This window comes from Diachasmimorpha longicaudata, chromosome 2, assembly GCF_034640455.1.
Source record: "Diachasmimorpha longicaudata isolate KC_UGA_2023 chromosome 2, iyDiaLong2, whole genome shotgun sequence".
Lineage (NCBI taxonomy): Eukaryota > Metazoa > Arthropoda > Insecta > Hymenoptera > Braconidae > Diachasmimorpha > Diachasmimorpha longicaudata.
This window is the reverse complement of record NC_087226.1, coordinates 6,047,794-6,074,039: the sequence shown is the minus strand read 5'-3', so window position 1 is coordinate 6,074,039 and position 26,246 is coordinate 6,047,794. Positions and strand designations below refer to the sequence as shown.

Sequence of the window (26,246 nt, the reverse complement as noted above, 5' to 3'; positions counted from 1 at the left end):
CTGAGAGTCATTGTGTGCCATTGCTAGTTAAACCCTGATATTTCTATCGTATCTACTTTGAATGTCTGGTTCTAGATACAAGACCATGTACACTCGTAATCCACAGAGGCATATAAAGCAACATAAAATATTTATTTAGTTCCTTTACAGAGAGAAATAATCAATAAAAATTAATTCAGTTAAGAGCAACATCGAGGGGAGGAAAATTTGACAGAACTATTTTGGAATTTTTTCCGAGCCCTCAGTAATTTTTGTCTTCTTTCTCAGTCAATTATCTCAGTCACTTTTGTAATCGGTAAATAAACACAATTTCCGTAATTTTTATTAAATATTTCAGTCTCCGTTCAAAATGACAAAGTTCTCAGAATTTGATGAACTAGTGCTACTCTTATTTTCAAGATCGGGCACTGATTCATCATCAAAAATTCAATCTTGAAGGGTTATAATGAATGTTCGATTCATGGGTGCCCTGTTACCACCTTTCGGTTGGAGTTTAATGGCATCATAGTGGCTGATGATTGCATCGCGGCGAATGGCGAATATTGAACATCAGCCGCAAAACTCGTTCATTCTCCGATGTTGCTGTTATATATTCTCCACGTGTAAATATTATTCATCTGGTGAATACTAATGCAATATCCTTTCTCGAGGAGTGAAAGGTATATTTGAGGTATCGTGGATACCCAGGAGCTGACCAGGTAATGTGCGATAATCGTAGGGTGGTCTGAACACCTTGGCGCGCGTATAGAATCATCACTTCCACATGCATAGCACTGCCAAACCAATTCATTTTTTCTTTTTATTTTCTATCACTTTTTTATACTGCAATTCCCTTCTCCTTTTCGGCTCTTTCTATATAGAACAAGAGAGTGTATAATGGTCTTAGAGAATCTAATATGCGAGATATTCCATTGATTATTTCAAAATGGAAATAAGTGATTCTGCAAACGGACTTCACCGCTGGCGATTGTGATAGTGATTTTTATAAATATAATTGCACATTTTTATTCGGTTTCGAAAGTGATGTTATGCTCATTGAGACGGAATTATTTGAACGTTAAATAAAGAATTTAAAAACAATTTAGAACAACTCTATGTTTAGGGGAAAATATCGTTAATAAACTGAATTTTTAATTAGTAAATTTGAAAGAAATAAGAATTTTTTGCCTTCTCATGAAAAATGATTCATTTTTCTGCAAAACAGTTCTATTATTTATTTATTTATAATACAGAAGCGTTTAAAAGGATGACAACACATTGGCAAAATTACAGGTATTACAGGTATTCGGTACAATTACAAAAATTATTTCCAGGAAAAGTCCAAAATGTTTTAGAAAAAGTGGACAATTCAGTGAAAAAATACGTCACTGTTCCGTAATTTTTACCGAATTTTTCTCTCCATGTTGCGAAATTGGAGTGAGATAATACCGTTTAGGTACGATTTTCCACCCACAAATTCTCTCAGGTTCATTTATGGGAGATTCTATATAAATCTCATCACACCGAAAAAGTTAAAAACTATTCCTTTCACGGAATACAAGCCGAACAAATCGGAAAATGTACACCAAATCAATTAATTGATTGTCTACGGCAGGAGAGGATGACAGTGAAAAAGTAAGCCGCAGGTTTTCAGGTGTGCGATCTCAAACATTTATTGGATATTTAAAGTTGCTATGTCATGGACGAACAGACGGACAACCCCTCTCCTCGTCGCCGGTATAGACCAAGTAACAGGTGCCACCAGGTGTTGCCGTATTTATCAACTTTTAGATTGTAGAGTAGGAAAAGTACATTTTACTTTCATGATTAATTGCTCTCTATGAAGGCGGAAGATAATTTTCTGTAAAAATTCTCGGATGAGTACTACAAAAATTACCATCCCCTGGTTACAAAAAAAAAATTAACGTCAATTAAGGTCAACTGTCTGGGGATTTCGAGTGAAAGTTCTGGGGATTTGGGAAAAATTTTCGCAGAAATTCGGGGAAAAACTATTTTTAATCCGATAGAATTTCGTAGCCACCACTTTGCACCCCTCGTGTAGTAGTTATGACAACCTCAATCGCTGATCGTTTTTATAGACTTGCGATATCGTAATATCGTCCCTTCTCCTGACGAAGCTCCTTTATGTGAAGGGCTAAAGGTTATTTCCCCAACTCGTAAGAATTCAGCGACAGTAAATCAAGCAAGACGGTTAATTTTCTCCGGTGGAGCGCACAAATCAAAGCCGCGTAGCTTTTACCCCCAAGGCCGTAGGCACATTTGTTTGTTACTTCATAATTCTTCTCTGGGCGGTTACTTTTTCAATCATCGTCGGATGGTCGTGGGAATGTCGTTCTTCCACTACTCTCGTCGTTGATGATCTGTTTTTCTACGGAATATGATAGATGACCGATCAATCGTGGTGAGGTACCGTACAAATCTGTTAGCTTTTTCCATTATCTTCCAGAATGTTGATAATTGTACAGATTTTTTTTCAATGAATTTCGATACGTATTCGATAAATTAAATGGCGTGTCGATGAATTACTTCTTGAACAGACCGAGAATTATTCTGGGTTTTCCGACGATTTAGGTAGAAGTGTTGTTTTTATTTTTTTTTATCATTATTAAACGAATATCTGAAATTCAAATCTTTTTGTAAATATTTTTCAGATGCTGAATAACGTCCAAATAATAGGAAAATTAATCTGAATTTGATATGGAAATTGAGATGTTCAGGCAGCTGCTTCTCTGACATTCAGCCAATCATTTTTATTTTATTAAGAGGTATTTTAGGGGCTGAAAAATATTCACAAGTATCTCGTTTTGTTAAGGGAATGTTATTGAAACTAATTATCATCGTTTTATTAGTTAATTTTTAAATGAACGTGATTTGATAGTCTATATTAGGTACATCTTTTCGAGATACATTTAAGTGGGAAGATTAGAGCTTCTCTATAATTATAGTTCCTTTTATTTTCCGAAGTACTGAGAGTTACCCGAGTGGAAATTCTGGTCAGGCCACTCTCAGGCACTGATCAGGATTTGATATCAGCCTATGATCAAGTATGTAACGCCCCGACCTTGGATTTTCCACTAGGGTACATGTGGTGTGTTTCTAATGAAAAACGTGCTGTCCCCAGGGATTCATTAATTAACTTGATTAACACGATCACACGATCCTCAGATATAAATCATGATCTCAGTATTGGAAATCTCATTCGGACAGAAAGACATTTCAAGAAAATGATTTTTTCTCTCAGTGTCGAAACAACTTTCGAGATTTTGACATTCTCTATTAACATAAAATCAAATGGTCATTGCAATGACTTGTGAACCGTGAATCACTCTCCCTAATTTTGCTCGAGACACATCTCTTAATTCCTCCAATGCTAAAATAGAAATCGAAACGCGTCACGGAGCGGGTTGAACCACCGACATCATCATTGCGAAATACCGGAGGATAAAAAAATTTGGAAAAGAAAAAAAAAACGGCATGAGTTTTCGCGAGCTCTATTTCGAAACGTCTGGCATTCGTGCTCAATCATCGATTATGTAAAAACCACCTACAGTATCTATTTTTACCGTTTGAACCCACTAATTAATGAGAGTGTCTTGGAGCCATATTGCGGCCAAAAAGAACAATTCTCCTTTCGAATTCAGTAAAATTTCATCATTCAGCGCGTGTCCATATGCACTCAGAGAAATTTCCACTGTTGACAGTGGAAATTTTACGAACATTACGTTAATTGCCCTTATTGGATTATGGATAGGGATTGTCTCAAAAATATAAAAACGATTTCGAGACGAACTATCAATTTTAATTCTTTATTATCGTACGCAGAAAGTATATCTTTCTCGTATGATGTCTCCAGATCCACTGACTCTTAGTGACCAAAGATTTCACACTCTAGACCCATTTGACAAAAGGCTCTTCTCCATTCATTCCTTTCTATTTCTTCTCTAGTTTTATTTATTAAAATCATTCTAAACATTTCGGTACTGTTCAGAGAAAAACCATAACAATTATAAGATACTGAGATGGACTGAAAACAGCTATATACAGATGTCCACACATATCAAGCACTCTCAATAGCCCTCGAACTTCTCAGAGAATTTCTTGAAATTGTCAGAATTTTTAGGAGAAATCCCCAGAAATTTTACTTTTACAGCATTAGATTTTTTGTATTTTTGTACATGTTATTACAATTTTTATGGAAAAAGTTTTTTCGGATGTGAAAAGGGCGCACATTGACAGCTCAAATAGCTGTCAAAAATTAATACATGATGATACAGGGGGAGGGGTGAGGTATTCCTCAGCTGTTGGTAAGCTTAGAAAAAAAAAACTTCCTTCAGATAGTCATCTGAAAATGAAATTGTTGATGTTTTTCAGTCAGGAAGTCACCAATGAGCGAAGGGGGAGTAGATAATGAAGAAAAAAAGACTCCAGAAAGGAAAGACCGAGAGAAGGGATAGCTTTTGGATGGAATATACAAACGAAGAATATGATTGTGTATACGGTTAAAGCAAGAGTACACTTTGAAACGAGAAAGAGAAAGAGAGAGATGCGGAGAACTCAGTGGCGGTTTCCTTTGCTAGTGAGGCGGCCAATGAGAAGCCAGTGGGCGCCGCGGGTAGGAGGAGACAGTTCCGACAGCCGACGTAATCACCCGCGGCCGTGTCTGCTGCTCAGTTGATTCAGGCCCCCTTGGCTTCTTCAATTCTCCTCCTCTAGAATACAGATAATAGGTAGATCGATACTCCCTGGAAGGACATGTTAATCGATATGCTTCAGCAATATTGGGAGATTTTTTTTGGAAATTACACTGGAGTTATACTTAACACCTGCAGGGAAAGAAAAAATCTTGAAAAATTACGTGCCTGTTCCGTAGTCTGTCAGTTATAACAATATTCAGTAAAAATGACAGAACAGTTACGCAGTTTTTCACTGAACGTTGCGTATTTTTTCTGGTACGTTTTGCAATTTTTCCTGCAACTTCACGGAAAATGTGCGTAACTGATCTGTAATTTTTGCCGAATATTGTTTTGATTGGCAGATTACGGAACAGACCCGTAATTTTCGAAGAATTTTTCTCTTCGTGTGAATGGTGTTAATTTAGATTTAATTAACAGCGAATTGTTCATGGAATTCCTCATTCAGGTGGAAAATTAAGGATAATTGGATTTGCTTCGGTTGAAGTATAACCTGTGATACATCAAGACCTGCAGAATAGTTGGATATCGCTTCAATATTCGGTTGTAGTAATTAGTTTTACAGATTTTGGGCCAAAACTTATTCCGATTTTTGCTCGGAAAATTCTGTAAAAATTACGTGTCTGTTCCGTAATTTATCAGTTATAACAATATTCACTAAAATTGACGGAACAGTTACGCATTTTTTCACTGAACGTTCCACACTTTTTCTTGACCATTGTGAGTTTTTTCCTTAAAGTTCATTGAACAAATGCGTAATTGTTCCGTAATTTTTACCGAATATTGTTTTGACTGGCAGATTACGAAACAGGTGCGTCATTTTTCCAGAATTTTCCTCTCCGTCTCTTGAGATGAATTTTCCCGGGGAGTCTGTTGATATATCAAGACATTCCTGGATTTTTTTTCGGTACATTAACATGTCAAATCTGGTGTTTGCATGTTTTAAAATATTTCTATACTTCGTCAATCCATTCAAAGTCCTCTGCACCTGTGAATTTTTTAAAATAAAGGGCGAAGAGCCTTCTGACTTTTTGAGGCGGTCCAACATTTGACCTTCTTCCCTGCTGGGTAATATTGACTGATTGAGCTACGGAAAAATCCACTAATAATTCTAGTCAGGTGAGTATAACGAGATGGGCAGTGTCGAGGGTCTTGTAGCGAGTTGCATATACTAGACGATATCCCGGAGGACTCGTTAAAACGTCAGGTGCCCACAGAACCGTTGACACGAAGCGGCCGTTACACCCTGTACAGACAGATATATATATGTATATCTATAGCCAGTGCGTAAAAGGAATCAGTCATTGGATGAACGAAAGTAGAAGGAACTCTTCGTATATAGTACGTGCTTTTGCATATCCGCAATGATAATGTATGCCATTAATAAAAATGCACTGTATATAAGGTATGCGTGTCTTCTCTCACTACAAAATTCTGAAGAAATATATGTATATATGTGAAATGGGGAATGTAGTAAAGTGCACTTAAGGGCCATGTGTGCATGCCACGAAGGGTGAAGGGCGTTTAACGGTTGGATGGCATGGTTTTCGGCTTCTCCATAGCGGCGAATACCAGCTGATTCTAACATGTGTTTCCCGCCCAAAAGAGTTTTTACATTATTTTATATCACCAATTTGTAAATAGTTCATGACACATTTACAAAACATGACATCTCAATTTCTCATGATAAACTTGTTCACATTATTTTCATTACAAATTTGAATTTCCTTCAATTTAAGAAAATGGGGCTGAAAATTTCACGTGACTTGGTCGCTGTTAAAATTCCCAAGAGTTCTAAAAAATGAAGATGCAATAAAAAAATTTTAATTAACATGCAAAATGATGTGCAAACATGATAAAATACAAATTAAAATTTACTGCTTTTCACTAGATAAACATAAAATTATGCAATAAATGATATATTGACCCAGAAACATTGCTGAGAGGTCCAGGTGTCACTTAATTGGCGTCAGTATTATAATCGATCCTCTTCCGAGTTAATTATCTCACAATGGCACCTGCTCAGTATGTATATTTATTTACATTAAATGAATTACGAGTTTTTAACCGAATATGAACTATTGATTTTTGCTTGGAAAATTATTTCCTGGGGAAACCATTCGCGTTGTTGCTGTATTCGAGTGAAAAAAACCTACTCTCACATGAACTCCCCCCCGCCCTTTTTGAATTTTAAGTAGCTAATTTCGTATGCAACGGTAGGAAAGGATAGTTTGAATGGGAATTAAAATTTTTAACCAACGGCAGTTGTAGAGTAATTCAGCTAATATGTGAGATAAAAGAGGAATATATTAAATTTTTCGTGGGGAGTCGTTGTGGCGGGTATTATCATTAGTGGAACTGAAAGACCAATGATCTATTCTAGAGGGCTGTAGTATTATACACACGAGGGGAAAAAAAATGAATATAAAAAAAAAGGGCTGCACCAGGGGAACGTTGCACCTTACACGCCGTCAGTGTAACAGGTGCCCCAGCTGTGCGTGGCGGCGGCACATCATCACGAGGGCAAGTGCCGACCAACCGAATAAGGTGCATTTTTATATTTAAACATTAGAATCGCGGCTGACTGTGCAAGGGCTGATAACTATTATGCGCGTAATGAGATTAAAAAAAAGGGGCTAATTAATTTGGGTCGTTTACCTGCTCTGAGTGACATTAAGTGTTGAAAATACAGAAATAAATTTACGTAGAAGAAGCACTCGATTCAGAAGAATCATTTGATTAAATTAGAAAAATTTTATTTACGTGTTTCATGTGTGATAAATAAACGATTTTTAAAGGTTATTAAATTGGTATTTATTGGTATTTATTGGTATATATTTATTAATTGGTCTTATGTTAGACAATTTAATTTTTTGAATAAAATAATTTTTCCACTGCCAAGTAATTCTTATTTATAAAAGTTTTGTTCATATTGTATTACGACTTGTGGATGAGTTAAGCGGATATCGTTTTTATAACGATTTAGAAGCTAACACGATACGTAAATGCATAATAGCGATCGGAGGAAATTTTAAACTGAGGGGTTGAAAACCATTTATATCACAGGGGTGGGAGCATGATGTGGTGCATTATACAAGCCTATATACGGCGTTTTGTGAGTGAACATGGGGTAAAACATTTCACACGACTTGGACACGCATACTTGGTTACGAATATTGGTTACGCATATAAGGGCGTTGATTTATAATGCTTAGTTACGAATTTTACCAAACTCTAACTTATTATTTTGATGGAGGGTGGTAGTCCTGATGTTCAGACACCGAGGTTCCGCTTTAGTAGTACAAAGATCACAAGTTCAATGGGGAGATTAATTGGCTTGAGTGGAACAAGTGGGAAATCGCTCTAGCATTGCATATAGTATAGTTATTTTTTCTAATCAACTGACAATACACTTTTCAATTATTATTTTCCATGTCATTTCCGTCTGTCATGTGTATTCACATAATTCAGTGATTTTATTTTGTTTTAATAGAGGGTAACTACTACAAGTGCCACGAGAGCTTCAAAATGATCAAGCGAATGATTTTTATTAAAAACTTGACAACTTGGATTGCTCGCAGGGAACTTGAAAGGAATATGCAAATAATTTTGGAGCTCGAGGGGGATTCGAGGTATTGTTGCATCCAATTTTGAACAATAGAATTATTATATGGGAGAAAATGAGAATTCAACAGCACAATATCATAAGTTAGTTCATATTGGTTCAGTCTGGCAATAAGCGATTATTGTTATCACTTTTGTATTCGAACTCAATTAAGAGAATATCAAAATAATTTTTTAACGCATCATAGGGGAAATGTCGGGTGTGTATTAATAATGTGTAGGCCACTGATAATAATATGGCTGAAATAAACACCACGTGATACCCATGCGATAGCCGACGGTCAATCCTCCACTGTTCTGTGCAACAGGTCGTGGCTGAATTAAATTCTTAATTTTTTCGCCTCAAGAATTGGGAATTTTAGCAGCAGTTGAGTATGATAAACACTTCGTCATGGGTGACACCTGTTGTGTCTCACTGATTACAACAAAAGGTGAAGGACACCGAAATAGTGAATATGTATTGTATCGACTGTTCTGAAATAATCGATGCTATGGAGTGGATAATTCCGTAGCGAAGTGGCGAACCGAGATAACTCGACTAATTTCTCGGTCCAGTTGTTGAGCAATACCGCCGAATCTATGGGAGATAACGGAATTTTTGTAATGACATTTGTTGTAGCGTTCAATTAGCTCCACAAACAAGGTCATTCAAAAATTTTTCTATTTTTCTTAGATTCCGAGTTATTCGTTGAAAACTGGCCAACAGTCGACACCAACTTATTTCGGTTCATCACTGCACCACTTTATTTATTTATGTATTTTGATTGAATTAAATTAAATTGACAAAATCCACAGTAAAAATAAATTTCTAAACTTCATAGATCTTTTGCAGATATTTTTCAAACCCAAGAAAACATCTTAATAAAACGCCACCCAAAATTTCCCTGAGAACAAAAAAAATGATGTTGAGGCACCTGTTCGTCTCAAATTCTTACAAATTTGTCATTTCATTGTCAATTTGTCAATCTGGCATTTTATGCACCAAAAGCAAGACATGTATTTGTGCTCCGTAAGGGGTGAAAAATTTCACGAAGGGTTGATTCCCTTTCCGGCGATAATTTTGACTTGTCTGCCTCGGATGTGAAGCGATTTGGTCTAGAGTAGGGGAAAACGGAGAAAAAAAATTTATATATAGATATAGATGGAAAACAGCCAGATAAAGTGAAGGAGTTTCGGACTGTGTACAACAGGGAAGTGCAAATACATTGGAGTGAGGGAAAAAGAGATCGCGGGCCTCACCTGGCGGGGAGGTGGGCGGCGGCGCAGCATAAAAATAGAAGGAGGAGGAGGTGGCGAAGGGTGTTGAGGAGGTAAAAGGAGGTAAAGAGAGGGGGAAAATGGTTAGGCGAAGCGGAGGTGAAGCGCGACCGGCCCTCCGTGAGCGCGGGGCCCGAGCTAGTCCAGTCCGGGACAGCACGCCTCCTGCTGCACGCTCCACGAGGTACACGCACCCTAGATCCTTGTTTCGAGCTCTATTCCGGACTTGAGCTCGTTTCATTCCAAGTTTCAACCTCACCTATCTACCCACTATTCCCTAAAAATTTCAAGTTTTCGTTAACTGATTTCTGTTTTCGTTTTATCAACTGACAGCTGTCATTTGGTCCCCGGAGAGAGCTTATTTTTCGGCATTTTCGCGTGAAAATTTTGCCAACTGTGTGATGATTGTTGCATGAATTGTCTTAGTCACCCAAGAGCTTGTGCTATCACGCTTCGTCAACTGTGACTGAGATTGACCGTGTGCGGTGCATCAACTGAATCAGCTGGCGCTCATCCGAGGGTACAATACATCACAACACGTCCGACGGAGCGCGAAAAACGTCCACTTCACGCCCACGCGAGTGCAAACTTTATCATTTCATGTGTTTTAATTCATCGAGTTATTGGTTATTTATTTATTACTTTACGAACATGAAGTGATGTGCAACAATAATGGGATCGATGATCAGTGATTGACATTTTTATTCAAACTCGGGCGAATAATTGAAGTACATATTAGCTGGATCGTATGTGATATGATATTGAGTGGTTAAAAGTGATGAACCTCGGTTCTGTCGTACGGGGTGTTTGTAGTGCAGAAACATCAGAGACTTCAACGCGTGATACAGAACTGCCTTCTTGGGAATACAGCGTTATCGTGCTTCTATTTTTTTGCTGGGTAAGTGTACATGAATGTACCTGTATAATGGAGAATGCCACTATTGTTTACGAAACATGACCAAATAACTGATAATAATTGAGTAATCTGTAGGTTTATTTACTGAATAATCAGGTGGTTATGAATATTTGTCGCCCATAATACTATGAGATTACTGTTTCTAATTATGAGCTATGTCTAAATAATTTATACATGAATAAATAATGCACTTTCCAGTCATACATATAGAAATAAATAAATAAAGTCAGTAATAAAGTGGTAAAATCAGACACGCTGACACATCTGTGCCCAGTTTATGAACAATATCTCTGAATGTAAGGGAGATAGCGAAATTTTTGTAATAACATTTGTTGTAGTGCTCAATTTGCTCCAAAAAAAAGGTGGTAATGAAAATTTTTCTATTTCCCTTAGATTTCGAGATATACTGAAAAATTGATCATCAATCAAAAAGGACTCATCTGGTTTTACTACTTCGTTATTGAATTAATTATATTTATCTGGCAAAATGATATTAAATTGAAATGTCTGGGGTTTATATACACTTTATATAAGGTCTATGTATCCTCCAAAAATATTTTAAGGGGGTCTATGTAATTTTTTAAATAAATTTTCCGTGAGCCCGACGTGTGTGGCATTTCCATATCTCTCAAGAGACACTTCTATTAAGAATTATTAGATAAAATCATCGTCCTTTCCAAATGGTAAATGCGTTACAATGTTGAGTGTCAACTGAGTCATTCCCCTCAGGAGAATTTGGAAGAATTACAGTAGTCCCCTCGGTATAAAGTAGCACCTGTATAGACAGTGATCGTCTTTCCCCATCGTCCATAACATGTAATATCTTGGAAAGGAAAATAAAATACGAAAAATACGTTTCTAATCGCTGACAGACCCTTAATAGTGGCATCTGTCCGGACTACCCTTGCCACCCTTACGCATATCTCTCCCGTCAAGACATACCAACGGCTTGTATATCCTACTCTACCCGTCTTCGAAGCAGTTGTGAACGTCAGGTGGTGCTCGTTATTAGGGGCTGCAAGGAGTCGCGGGATCACACGTACGACAATCAACCCCTGGTCGACGACCTACCCATACACACCGTACATATATACCGTAAAGTGTAATTTTTTTACTATTATTTTTTTTCTCAGGCGACGAACGATGTCTCGTCTTGGTAGAACAAGTTTCAGGCGGATGTAACGAATTGACAGTGGGAGGATTTTTCCATTTCGTTTTTTCAAATTTTTTTTATTTCCAAATTTTCTCCAGAACATTTGATTGCCTGATGGATTGCGTTTGGTATCAAAATTACTCCTGATAATTTAAGAAAAATGTCTTTAAGGTTTTGAGAATCAGGTGTTGACAGGAAATTTTCAGACATATTATTATTGGTTAGCGGATAAACACCCAAATATTCCATTATTTTTGTCATGGTCATGTGCTAATGAAAGTTATTAGATAATTCAGTAGCTAAATGATAAGCGATAAGCGAGGTTTCTATTTAAACACTTTTTCTTACATTACTACCTCAGGATCTGAGAAAGATGGAATTTTTCTTTTGATCATTATTTTTTTATGTCCTTCAGTTGGCTCTACAAAAAAATTTATAACAAATGTGTAATAACTGATAGAGAGGAATAGCAAACATTCATCAGTTAATAATTAACCCACCTCATTTAGAATAAATAAATCATTTCATCCGTGGGAGAATTCAAGTGGATATTCACTTGAGATTGAACTCTGGTAACGAATAAAAAAATTGAGATATAATTAAATTGTCAGTTTCCTGAATTTTATACTCACAGACAAGTTTCCAAGACTGATTCGTCCTAAATTGACTTTTAATTCATAAGATTCAGCATTCAAATCCAACTAGTTCTCAATATTTAAAAGAGTTTGGAAATAATGACACGAATAATTATTTCTATAATTCCTTCGTTATTTTATGACTGCAGTGCATCCGTGAATACCGATGTAGAGTACGACCATTCGAGATTTCTAATAAATAATATACGTCACGGAAATTGGCGAGTTTGAACGAGTCATATGTATAAAACGCTGAGGATTTGCTCTGTGCGCGCGGTCCGGTATGAGATAAAAGGGTAGGGGACATTAACTCAGCTGGATATCGGTGCAAAAGTAATTCTGTCATGTCATTGCGGGAATGTCCAGGGTGGTTCATATATAATAAGACTCTTTCTATCATCATTACTCCAGTAGTAAGATAATGTTCAAATGAATCAACCAAATAAATAACAAACACATCGAAATAAATTTTAGTGACGATAGTCGAGTTGGTCGGTGAATGAAGTATTCGAGCAATTCACCACCCAATATCCTGAGAATGATGAGGCAAACTCATCGCTAACTTGGAGCATAACAATTCGTCTGCTTCTCGAAAGCCTGTGAAAGAGTTGAATAAGAAACGTCGTCCCATCGAAGAAGAAACAAACCGGTTCGATGAAAAAGCTCTACAGTCGCACCTCGGGGGCTTCCTCCTTCGTGTATAAACTGATGCTGTTCTTCATTCTATATACATATAATAGCTCTATATCGTAGCTACTGCTGTATGAATTCCCTCAAACTATCAACATTTTCGATGAGCCCATTCATTGTTATCAACAAACAAATTAAATCGATTACACACAGTAAAATAAATTTTGACTCAGAATCCACATCAAACGGGGTGATGATAAGTCCACCCCGTGTTCCAGTGGTAAACCAGGGCTAACTTCATTTTTAACAAACTACTTTACTCGATACAATTCAGAATGAAAAATCAAAATTGACTGCAGGTCATGGAGTTATTTTTAATTCAACTCCTCATATCGCATATTTTTCATTTTTTAGTTCAACTGCACATCGTCGAATCTATCTGATCTCAATAACTCATTAATATTCCACAAACGTTTGAGTCTCCTTTTACCTTCCAGATGAACGACCTATTACTCACAAACTACTAGTAATTCGGCCACAGTGACCTCCACCCCATTGATAATTAACGAATCTCTTAAAATAAATGAATCAATTCCCGGTTCTGCGCGAAGTATCGCTCGCCAACGATATCCCTCCCCAGCACTGCAACATCTCCAATAAATTCATTCAAAATTTTGCCCAGATATTTTAATATGTATTTATTTGATGGAAAGATTGGATGCAGCCATATACGAATCGCGCTGATAAGATATATACCTCATACACTTGGGGGAATCTTGTTTCGTTTATTAGCTAGCTGTGCAGCGAGTTGGCAAGTTAGATGGTTAATTGCAGTATAGCATCGCGCTCTCCTCCGGTTATACAGTTAGTTTGCGAATAGATAGATATATACAAGAAGCAAGAGGTAGGAATGAACGAGTGAGACACATACGCGCCGGTATAAGTGCGGTCAGCACTAGTGCGCGCTTTTATATCCTATATGCCCTATACTAACATATACCGGCGTGGACTATCTGCGTGTACAAGTAGCGCGAATCTATTTATAGTTGGCACTCGGTATGCCCAGGTACCTCATGTATATGTGTGTGGGGTAACGTTTGTTCAATGCATGTACTTGAAGTTGTGCTGGAAGTTGTTGGTAAAGGAAAAGAGAGACTCGTGCTATTCGTAGCAGTGGACGCCGTGCCACACCTGGCCCCGATTGCATCCTACCTATCTATTCGACTTATTAGAAACTTTACTGTTCGATATACCATGCAGCGTTGTTACTCCACCCAGCTTGGCATGGGCATCAAGCTATATTCAGTGAACTATACTCGCTAGCGTCGGAATTCTTGTTTTTCCGAAGTAAATAAGGGAAATAATGTCCAGCGTAGGGAATTCACGATGAAAAAATAACAGATAAAGTTGAGTCACTGGGTGACGGCCTCTTGCGAGGCCAAAGAAATTCCATAATTTCTCACAAAGTTATCAATCTCCAATCGGCAATGTACTACATCGATCTCACGCACCTGTTGCTCGACGACGATCGTTGGCGATATCAATGGACAGGAGCATGCACACATTCATTTTATTCATGCCGGGTAAACCGAGGTGGGACAACTGTCGTAGAAATAGTATATTTGTGTATACACATGCACATGAGCAAACCCGTTTTACTACAACAGTGTGGTATTCATTGCGCGGGTATGGATACAGTCATCTGTATCAATCAGGGTGGGTTCTTATTGCGATTCTTGCAGGGAGCCTTATACCGACACCTTTTATTATTGGCTCGATACGATGTGCGTATGTTCGCATGATACATCAATGCTCGGTGAAATTCGGAATGCGACAATGGATTTATATATGAGTTTAGCGAAATGGAAAATGCGCTGACAGGTGAAATTAGTTTTGACCGCAGCATTTCAGTTCGAATAATGATTGGGTTGTTGGTTATCGAACGCACGTGAGTTTTGAGGAAACATCAGTTATCGATTTTTCAGAAACGTTTTGCAGTTAATTTTCATTGTTGCTGTTACGAGGGCTTGAGATAATGCAAATTTCATTTCAAGCTTCGAAAAGAAATAACAGTCGATGTAGTAATTATTTGACAGCGAATTTCTGATCGATCTGTGGAAGCAGAGGAATCCTCGATCTGCGATTAGATGACTGCGAAGAAAAAAAAATCCGTGGGAAAGACGGGTATAGTCTTGTGGCATGTGTGGATGTCTTGGAAGACAATCAGGTGTGCTTTGCTCACTGGAGTCACCAGTGTACATAGTGTGCTGATAGGTATACACCGGCGAGCACTTAGCAGCTTTGTCACTTGTTGTCGGTCTGTTTTTCTTCTCTTCATCCTTTTTACCGCGACACCAGGATAATTGAAAGTCCGCATACCACACATCATTGTGAACTTTATTTCGGAGATTTCAGCAGTGTGTCATGCACTTTGCTATTGTTATAATATATATATGCATACATATATATATGTACCAGTCGTGCACGAATTCAAGCGCATTCCCAAATCAATTGATGTCCTGTTGCAGTGCAGTGAGTATACGGAACACAGACAGTATATGCGGTTATATATGCGGTTGAATATCAGGTGCGAGCCGTAAACGATGGGGGACGATGGTCCGCGTACCTATTCTCTTCCAAGGTATACACGTGAGCGCTCGACCGAACACATAAGATACCTGATCGGAACGTATATAGAGTCGATCGGCTATCGGAGCGGCATGCAATGGGGCGGGTTACTGATGGAGATCGATCCATCGAATAAACTTGCTTCAAACATAGGAGCCCAATGAACTTGTGTGTACCTTCATCTTTATTACATATACCAGCTTGAACAAATAATCATCAATCAAGAATTGAACTGTTCACATTTAGTTATATTTTGCAATAGTCAATTCAATGGTACTCGGTGTTACTTCGACGCTCAGGAACGATGCGAGAATGTTTTCGAAAAATTCTAGTGCACGTGCACGGAAAAAAATTTTGGGTAGAAATTGGAGCTTTAGAGGGTGAAACGTGGGACGAAATGACAACCAACCACTTTTTAGGTCAAGTTTGGTTGGAAAAATTAGACGTGGAATGCTAATTATTGTGATAAAACTAATATTCGTTCCTCGTTTCGCCCACTGGGGTCTAATTTTTATCTAATATTTGGTTCCGTGCACTGGAAAACCCGAAAAAAGATGGGGAAGACCTGAGAAGGAGTTTCAGACAAACAAAAACGCGCGGATTAAATGCAAATTTGTTTAAACTTTAACTGAATAGATCTCCTCATATCTTGACTGATGTTTGCGATTCAGGTAAATTTTAATTATAGTCAGACGTTTTTTAGTATTTGAAAAATATCTACGACAAATGTAAAATATCGGGCGTTCGTTTTTGTGACAATTGTTCTTCTTTTGTCAGCGGTAGAAATAAAAAAAATGATTTTCGGGTATTTGTAGAGGGGAATTATTGCCCAGGAAACTAAAATCGAGTAAATACTGCACAGTAGGTCTTGGAGAACTGTGATGTACCTTATTAAATGGCCGTCTCATTAGTCAGTAATATTTTCCACAGTATTAGTTTTGATATGTAATTCTCGTAAGATCGCTGATCAAGTAAAAGATACCCTCTGGCTTCTCGGTAAATTTCCACGTTTTCCTGGTAGGTACATTACACACTATATGATCGTTCATTTTAACGAGGTGCCATTGGGGAGGATATTTTATATTACAGTATATATACCACTTGGCAAGTACGATTACTGGCTGACTCTTGGCTGTTCATACCCGCGGCTTGTTTAACAATCATTATTTGCGGAGCCGAGATATTTGAGATCAGATTCAAATCTGATATATCCCGCCATTGTATATTTTCACACTTTACGGAAAATATCGATTATAGGCATTACATTGTCAGCGTATTTTTTAAATATTTTTTTTGGTTGAAACTATTCTGTAATTTATTTCATGCATACTAACCAGCCGGTTTTCGGCCTCTGGTTGGCGGTGCTTATCATCATGTTTCCTCTACACAATATCGATTTTTTTTTTTCATTCGAAAAGTCCCAGTCACTCTCGGCTCTCACCGTGATACACGAAAAAGCAGAATCAACCTAATTTTCCTTCAATTTACTCGGTGGCGAACCTGACCAGCAGCGGAAGTCACTTGAATGAAAAAGCGAAAGAGAGCAAAAAAAAAGAAAAACGAGAAAAAAAAAAAGAATTTTACGTCCGTTGGGAGCATCCGGTGCGGGGACCAATGACGCAACGATCGTTGGCGCGGTGAGAGTACGATGACTGGAAAAAAAAATGGAGAACAGAGACGTTACACCTCAAATGAACAATCATGACAAATTATAAAGGGAATGTTGAAAATTGTATTGAAAAATACTGATTACACGTGAGGTGCGTTATAATTTATCTCATCAAATATATAGCAATGGAATGAAACAAATAGTAAATATGATTGAAAAATCGTTGAGCATGACCAAAAAAATTTACTACGAGGGGTCTTCAACGTCTGACAAATATACAGTAGTCTTGATAAAAACCTTGTCGACTTCCTGTACCACCCGCCTTCGTCCAAGGTCGCATCGTTCCGCGTGTTCCCTTGACTGCGGGTCTCCCACTACATCGACTGTATACTTATGTACAGAGGCAGGTATATATACTTACATTGGGATCACGCTCGACTTATATCTCTCGCTAATCAGCCAGTTGTGCGCAACTACCAAGGTTATCGGTACTAACGTTTCCCGAAAATGTACAAAAGATTTATGTCTTTTTTTTCAAAAGCCCCTCGAACGTGAAAGTATTTATCTCATGCGCAATTTATTACGTACGTAAATTTTGTCTGCCCTTATTTTTCGCAAGTATTATCAATTAAAAACGTTATCTGATGGCGATTACATTGAGGAACAATTAAGTTCATATTTATTGAGAGATTAATTATAATTTGTTTTTAAAAAATTGGATCGAGAATTTGTTCAATGAAAGGTTTTAGGTTTTAGTTTTCGGGTGCACTGAAAGTCTCTTCACAATAATAATTCAACTCTGTTAAATTGTTCTTTAAGTTTTTCCACTTCCCCCAGCTCTAACGGTCATCGCGGCAGTTTAAACGAATTTGTCAAGATGAAAGTATCATAACAAAACTGTTCTCTCAGTGCTATACTTCGAACAAACTGAGAGTTCCCCATCGGAACAATTAATTCCATCCCAGGAAAATTAGAAAAAAATAATCTCGCAGCACTCACTCCCTAAATGGAACAACGTCATTCCCATAATTTGTATTTGTTCTAATAGATGATATAATTGAGTCAACTAGTGCTAGAGAACGACTCAATTTTGGATTAATTTACTGTGACTGAAGTGTCACGTAAAAAATGATAATGCAGAAGTGGAAAAAGGCGAGTTAATCGAATAGCGGGGGGATTTTTAAAATAAAAAACTCCGCCTCGAATCATGAACGACTTTCCCATGAATGAGAAAGAATCAGTGGGCTGAGGCAGCAGGAAGTGCCAGGACCAATCAATTGTCTACGCCGGTCTTCTTCCCAGGCCTTGATCTTTCGTTCCTCAAATTCCACGATGTAAAATTGTGTACCTCCGCCATTGTAGCGAAAAATCGCTAACTTACATTCAGCACAGAGATGCGAAAAATGACATGATACATCACTGACCGGGACAACTGTGATACTCTGTCACGCGGCTGTCACATTCCATCTATTTAGTGGGACACCAGGTGATACGTTCTAAAATTCGATAATTTTTCAATGACAGAGGTCATTAACACGAATGCCAGTGGCCCTTTTATTTAATAAAAAACAAAACCCCTGATAAATTGATTAACTGACTTATTTCTGCAGAGTGTTAATTTTTTTGCAATATGGATTGCAAAAAAAAGTAATAAACTCTTTCGTTTGGATGTACTAATAAAAAATAACATAAAAAAGTAGTTGATCATTGTATGTCAGTAGATATGACCGACAGTTTGATGCCCAAAAAAATCCTTCACATTTTTTTAAGAGACGAAACTGCGAGATCTGACGGTATTTCGCATTCCTGATCCAACACCGATGATAATCGATCACATGAACTAACGGGATGATTGAAAAATATTATTTTTCTGCAATGGAAAATTAGAAAAGACGTCTCGCAAATGGCAATTTTTCTCATTGCGGTTTGCCGTAAACAAGTAGTGTAACGTACACGACACCCGGCTGACACGTGTGGAGGTGTATACGAGTACCTGTGCAAATGAGTGTACATGCACACACGAGGGAGATCCTCCGGACTTTATCATGACTGAGGATCATTAAAAATTCCTCCGCGTTTGTATCCCGTGCACGAATCTATGCATACCAACACAGTGGCAGATGAGAGATGGAACGTTGGTGAAGAAAATCCAGAGCACCGCCTGGACCGGATCAACGACTCCACTAAACACTGCGCTGGTGTCCATTAACCCGACCTAAAGAGGCGCCTGTGTATTAACTGACAAGTTAATCGTTATATATCTGCCATCAATGTTGGCATGTATTTTCACTTATCACCTGTTGGGAGATCAACTGTTAATTGATTATCGGACTCCCTCAATTCCCAAAAAACTGACAATTATTTTACAATAAATCTGGTGAATGTGGATCATGATGTTTCTGTAGTAGGTCGATGGAAAAGATATCCACAAATTTGATAGCGGAATGCAAATCGAGTAATCGAAGTGAGGTGGTTTGGTACAGTTATGCCTATAATCCGCTTCGATTATCCACCTGATCGGAGCCAATCTCCGCGTCGTATCGATTCATTGTTGGTATCTGCACAATATCCAAGTATACAATGAATTCGCCTGGGTCTACAAATCCAATATGTCTAACGGCCGTTTTACCGTTAGAAAACGCGCCTGCGCGGGCGGGACCCGATTCAATCGGTTTAAAAAAAAATGGCGCCCGAAGTGTGCCAATGTATATAAACAACTAAAAACAACACGTATACCCTGTAAACGCCCAGGAGTAGCAGATATCTCTTGACATTATTTCTCAGTCAGTGACATTCGTCCACAGGATCTTGGTCGGTATTTCATTGAAGAAAAGAAACTTTCTTTTGCCTCCCTGATTTGCTATCGGACTCATCAGCAAGCTGGCTTCATTTGGTCCAGTGAAATTAAAGTATAAAGCAATGAGGTTCAGCTCATGTCCTTCATGTTTTTGCATTGTATAAATATTTTAATAATAACATAGCTTTATTAGCTCAAATGACAGCTGAGTGCGCTAATTCTCTCGAATTAGATGTGTGACAAATCATGACAAAAGGCAAATTAATATCATGATCAAATTTTATTCTAAGATCGAGAAAATTTATTTGGATAAAAATAAAAAATACTGTCAGGTCGATTAAACATTAATTATCATAAATTAATCGTTGCTAAATTTTGGCTGGCAGATTACCGAACAGCCACGTAATTTTCATATAATTTTTCTCTTCGTGTAACATAATTATAATAAATAATCTCTCTCTGTGTGAGAGGATGAATCAGCTGAAGAAAAACTTTATGAAATAAAATTCTTCTTCTCACGTGGCCCTTTGACACAAATAATTTTTTTTTTCAGCGTATTGAGAGTTTCATGTAATCGACGATAAATAGTAGAATAAGGGAGGCATTATATCACGAGATAGTGCAGTATATACAACATTAATCCTCTAAGGATTATTCCCCTAAATGAATGCGACAGAAGGGAAGACATGTAGAAATGAATAAACTCCAAAGAGTCCAGATGTTGATTGCGTGCCGATCACCACTTGATGTTAGGGTAATGAGGTGAGGCAGAAAATATAGATATATAGTGAGTCGCCCTGACCAGCCGTCCCTGTCGCACTCTTGGTCGGTTGGTCACGAGAGACAGGAGAAAGAGAAGGTATCTCCGTGAAGGGATTAGTTGATGGCACGTGCCACAACCACAGGTGGCTTTTCTTCTTCATTCTTCTTCTCCGCCTCCTCCTCGTCCTCCTGGTCTGGCAACTTTCGGTACATATTCTTCCTTCAACACTACCCCTACTTACTTTAATAATTTCCATACAACTTATTATACGTTTCTCCTTCATCTGGTGCATTTAACAAACTATCTTTATTTTTCCTTAAAATGCTTGTGGTATTTAATTTAAACCACCTGTTGGAGAGGATCGAAAGGTCTCCATTTTTTTTATTATTTGGTGAGTGAAGAATGTCGGAAAACTGAATTAATTTCGCGGATCATCAGTGTTCTTACACATGTTTTTATCTTAAAATGAATAAATAAAGAGCCTCATTGGTGCATTACGATTTTTACTTTTCTCCTGCATTTACACATTTGGTATGGCAATCAATGCAGTGACTCGACAAAACCATCAACGATGCTCTTAAGGCTTGCTCCCTTATCTACCTCCTATGTACTGCTATTTTTCTTCATTAATAAGACGTACAACGTCGTCCACTCAAGCACTAGTATTTGTTTAAATACGATTATACGAAAATACGTACCTTATATTGTTTGAAAATTTTTTCCAGTCCTACAGTTACATAAAATGTCATAAAATTAATAAAAATTAGATCGGTAAATTATTCATCCTTTTAAAGTGAATAATTTAGTGGTCTTCACATTATTCAACTTCCAAAACAGTTTTATTTTCAAATACGTGAGAAAATGGTGAACCATCAGCATTTTTTTAGTGTTTACTGCCCACTTTCTGTCTGAAGTTCAGGTAAAATACCTGCAATCTCAGTATTTCCATTGCTTGTATTTTCCGTACGCCTTTTGGGACTGAAACAGTCTCGAAAATTTTCAGATCTTTCAGAGCGAAACGATTTCTTGAAAGGGAGACCTCATCTGATTTTCGTGCTCAGTCACAGCAAAATGTTTCTGAGCACATTTCTCATATAGTTCACTTACAGCTATTCTAGAGGCTATCAAATTTTCCATCGAGATTTTTTCAAATGCAAAACAAAAAAATTTATTGCTACCGGCGTAATCTGAAGAATATTCGCCATCAATAAACATTGATTCCCTGAGAAAATCCATCACGAGTAAATTCCAGAGACTGGTATGTTGCGAGGGAGAAAAAAAAATCAACGAAATATATAGTAGAAAGAATCCCGGCGAATGTCGTTAGTTTATGAGCCGAGAAGTTATGCATTATGTATTGACTTGACTTTGGGATAACTTGGTTCAATTTTCAACCAGTCTACCATACAATTTCTCTACGTTGATGTATTTGGATGTAACTTTGTAGACGTTTTTATGTAGTTACGCGTGCACAGTAGTCTGCAAGGGCAATTTCTCGATGCACATTGTCACGCATTGTTGAACCTTGAACACGGCCATCACACCATGGAACTAAAATGCCCACCTAAACCGAGAACTTCCATGAAAGCTCCATGAATGTTAGATATCTGACTATTCAGTATGTTTTTGTTTATAAAAAGGACAAGCGGCCGCTTTACATTTTTTTATCTGTTCACTTCGACAATTACAGAGGGAGAGAAATTTTTTTTAACAAATACGTGCCTATTCCGTAATTTATCAGTCAAAACAATATTCGGTAAAAATTATGGAACAGTTACGCACTTTTTCACGAAACTTTCAGGAAAAAGTCCAGAACAATCAAGAAAAATTATGGAACGTTTAGTGAAAAAATCTCTAATTGTTCCGTACTTTTTACTGAATTTTTCCAAAAAAGCTTTTGCACAATTATTTTCTGACTGACCCTTCGTTCCAATCTTACTAAATTTTTATTATTGTTACATAAGATCTAGAGAGGACTCTCCAAAGAGGAAACAATACTTCGTTTTCTACTTTCGGAGTAACAACATTTAATCTTTTTTCTCAAAATTGAAAAGTTAAAAATATAAATGAAGATAGTTAGGATTCATTTGAGACATCGATTTACCCTTCCATTACCACTGATTCCACGATTTTGATATTTTTCCCATGCTCTTTGGCACAGAGCAAATAGGCCTTCTGCCAAGGGGTAGTTAGTAAAATGCACCGCATTCAGTGGTCATAAAGAATTGTTTAGCGATGCGTATGAGTACGCCCGTCTTGGAATCTGTTACCAACTCCCACGGTGGTACACAGTGGTATATATACAGTGAGCTTGAGAAAGAAAGAGAAAGACGAAGAATAAAAGAAAAAAAAAAGACGGTCTTTACGCGTCGTTGAAACGTTGACTGCAGTGTACGGTCTCTTTCTGTTCAACTGCTTCTTTGCACAATATATATCGCATCATCATTGTTTTTCGCTTCTTCAACTTTACCTTCAGTCGATTTTGTCTCACTTCCTCCCTTATATTCACTCATACCCTGCTTACTGCACCCTACCCACTTAAATTCATCCACTCCACCGGGACTTTACTTACGAGCCAGAGGGCCCATACTCGTGCAATCTCCGCCAACGTTTATGCTGTGTGTACATATATACACCGTACATACTATTCTCTATTAGATGAACTGTGAGTCAGTATCGACTACTAGCGTCTATGATCTACGAGAAAAAGTGGAAAAATTAAAGGAGGAAGAGGGAGAGAATTCAGAAGTTCCTAATCAGCCCATGTTGGAGTCGTAACGCTTCGCTTTTCAAAGTTATTCGCATATATATTTATATTTCACTATGCTGAAACATTGACTTAAAACGTGGAAAGTGGATTCACTGCGGTCAGTTATATTGTTCCTTCGAGAGGTTGTAAATATATCCAAGTATACGATCCTCCCCCGATGGTTTCGAAGAGTCGGAAATTCATGGTAAACAAGAGGCAAAATGCCCTCCAAGAGATTCTTTACCATATAACGTACGTATTTGTATTCTGCTGCGATTCTCCCAGGAAAAGTGAATTCGTTTATACCGTAATGGATGTAAAATACTTCCCCCCATTCCCCACCCTCCGCACCCCACAAAAAAATTATTATCTTTCAAAACTCAACATTTTTTATTTTATTTCGAATGGATTTTTATCGGAAGCTTTGCATTCTTCTTAAATGATCATTTATGGATTTTTTAGCACTTTGATTTTTGAGTTCTTGAGTAGAGGCGCGGGATCTAATGCCGGGGGAGTCTACATACTGAGATTTTTTTTTTCTAAATATTCATTTACTTGGGAGAAGCTTTCATTACTTCAATACCGTACTTCGCTAGGAGCATCCTTCCTGGGCAATTTTCATTATGTTTCAATTATGAAAATTATATCACTTTGGATGGAGATGATCATGCTAGTAATCGGCGTGAGCGAACTCTGAATAATTGGAATCGTTAAAATATTTGTAAAAATTTTTCTTTGTTAAAAATGAGCTTTTGAAAAAAATAATAATCTGTGGGAGTTCATCCCAAGTCAAACGCAACAAAGTTATCCTCTAGGGGATCATGAGTATCACAATTAACATCTAATCCGGCTCGCCTGGGGATGATGCGATGAAAAATATAATTTCCCTAGTTTTATGGTGAACGGTGTGAGTTGACCCCAACAACAATTTTATTTGATCGAAGTAAATGCATCAGAAGAAAGAAGATTCACATTTAGTACAGGATATAATATTTGTTTTACGAGAAAGACATCTCAACAAATCTACCTTTTTCTATAAGTCTATTTTCCGAGAAAATATGACGCCTCGCAGTTGCATTATTTTCTCCCTCAAAAAAGTCACCGTAATATTTCACAAATAAACCAATAAAACAGTTAATGGTCATCTTTCTAGATATCTGTGAATATTCTCCAGTCAGGTTATCTCAAGACTCTATATACAGATACCCTAGGTTTCCGTTAAAGGTCGATCGGTGCGGATAACCGCCTACTGGCGCAACCAAATTACACCTCTCATTCATCCTTTCATTCATTCTCTGAGATCTCCTGAATCCTACCAACTCAGCCCGTCTCCATCCAAGTCGACTAGTCGAGTGATCCAACGGGGTCCTGCACCGTATCTCTCAGTAATAGGCAAAAAAGATAAGTTCAAGGAGAAGCCATTACTGTACCGCAAAAAAAAAAGACCGGAGAAATTATCTACCTCGAAGGATAAAAACCGTGACAAAGTGATTTTCGTATGGACGAGTCACAAAAAATCCATATTTTTTATTGAATCCTTATTTCCAAGTAAATGATCGAGATGTGTTGCCACATAGCCCCCCCACTTCAACACTCTCTCATCAATAAAGTTGAATCAATCAACTATCATCTCCTCCAATCCCTAAACCAGAGCGACATGACAGTTTTTCCATTTTTCTTTCAGCCGCAGAGCAGAATTTCCAATAGTAATCGAGTTGATCCAGAGCAGTGGATCAACTCAGAGGAGAACAAGGTGGTAAATTGCACAGCACCTGGTGGAAATTGTTTTGATTCGTGCTATGATCAGCATGGAGTTATCAGCCCACGCGACCCAGCACGGCGCACTTCATCTAGGCGTCGGTGTCAACCCAGGAGATCCTGCAGGTAGCGCGTTGGCAGCTATTCATTCACACCATCAAGACACATTGGGAATGCAACATCACAGTCACACCGGAATCGGCAATGGAGGTATGCATGAGGAGTCCAAGAAAAAACGTACGTTTCTTCTTACGAATCCGTATTATCATCCCTCACAATTATCTATTTTTTCATAATCTATTGGCGACTCTGGTGTTGTATATGACACGGCTCATCTCAGGTGTGAATTCCCTGATTATTATATAGCCGTATAAAAACACTTGGATACATACCAAAGTGATAAATTCCCAGATAAATTGCTGTAGACGTGAATGAAGAGATGAGCCGTTCACTATCCAGCACGTAATTGGTCTCCTTCTTGTCCGCGTTGTCGACTGGATGCCAGAGAGGTTTATAAAGAAGAACTACTGCCCCGAGCCTCGCTGATTTGTCCGTGTCGTGGTGTATACTTGATTTACGTTATTTACCTCCCGGCGACAATCAGGGGTAATGAAATGCTTCCATACAATGTGTAAACTAGGGTTCAAACATTTTTCCCCAATATCGGTAGATTAATTAACATAATGATAAGTGTCTCCGACAAATAAAAAAATTAATGGACTTAATAGACAGATAATGACATAATTTTTTCGTTACTGAGGCCCGTTAAACAACACAACTGACAATATCGAGTGTGTGAAATAAAGTAAAAAGGACAATCAATCACATTATTCCTGACATTCCAGAGGACGGCGTACTCTCTATCAATATGTTCAGTGAGGAGCAACAATGGATTGATTCGATTGCATCAGCTCATGTTCATTCTCTGAAATATACGGAGAGAAAAAATTCTTTAAAAATTACGTGCCTCTTCCGTAATCTTCCCGTCAAAATTACGGAACAGTTACGCATTTTTTCACGGAACGTTCCATACTTT

The 26,246-nt window shown here is 37.8% G+C and overlaps 1 protein-coding gene across 4 annotated transcripts in view; it reads left to right on the top strand.

Annotated features, from left to right (window-relative positions):
- Positions 1–9,700: 9,700 nt before the first annotated feature.
- The window catches only part of LOC135172530 (paired box protein Pax-8), an 85,880-nt gene continuing 69,334 nt past the window's right edge, over positions 9,701–26,246 (top strand). For 2 of the 4 annotated variants that reach the window (XM_064138583.1, XM_064138578.1), the window contains exons 1-2: positions 9,705–10,470; positions 25,137–25,447. In XM_064138583.1, the coding sequence (XP_063994653.1) occupies positions 25,252–25,447 (196 nt within the window). In that variant the 5' untranslated portion in view covers positions 9,705–10,470; positions 25,137–25,251. Of the gene's footprint in view, positions 10,471–25,136; positions 25,448–26,246 lie in introns of all 4 variants that reach the window. The other 2 variants (XM_064138582.1, XM_064138579.1) reach the window with 2 other exon arrangements.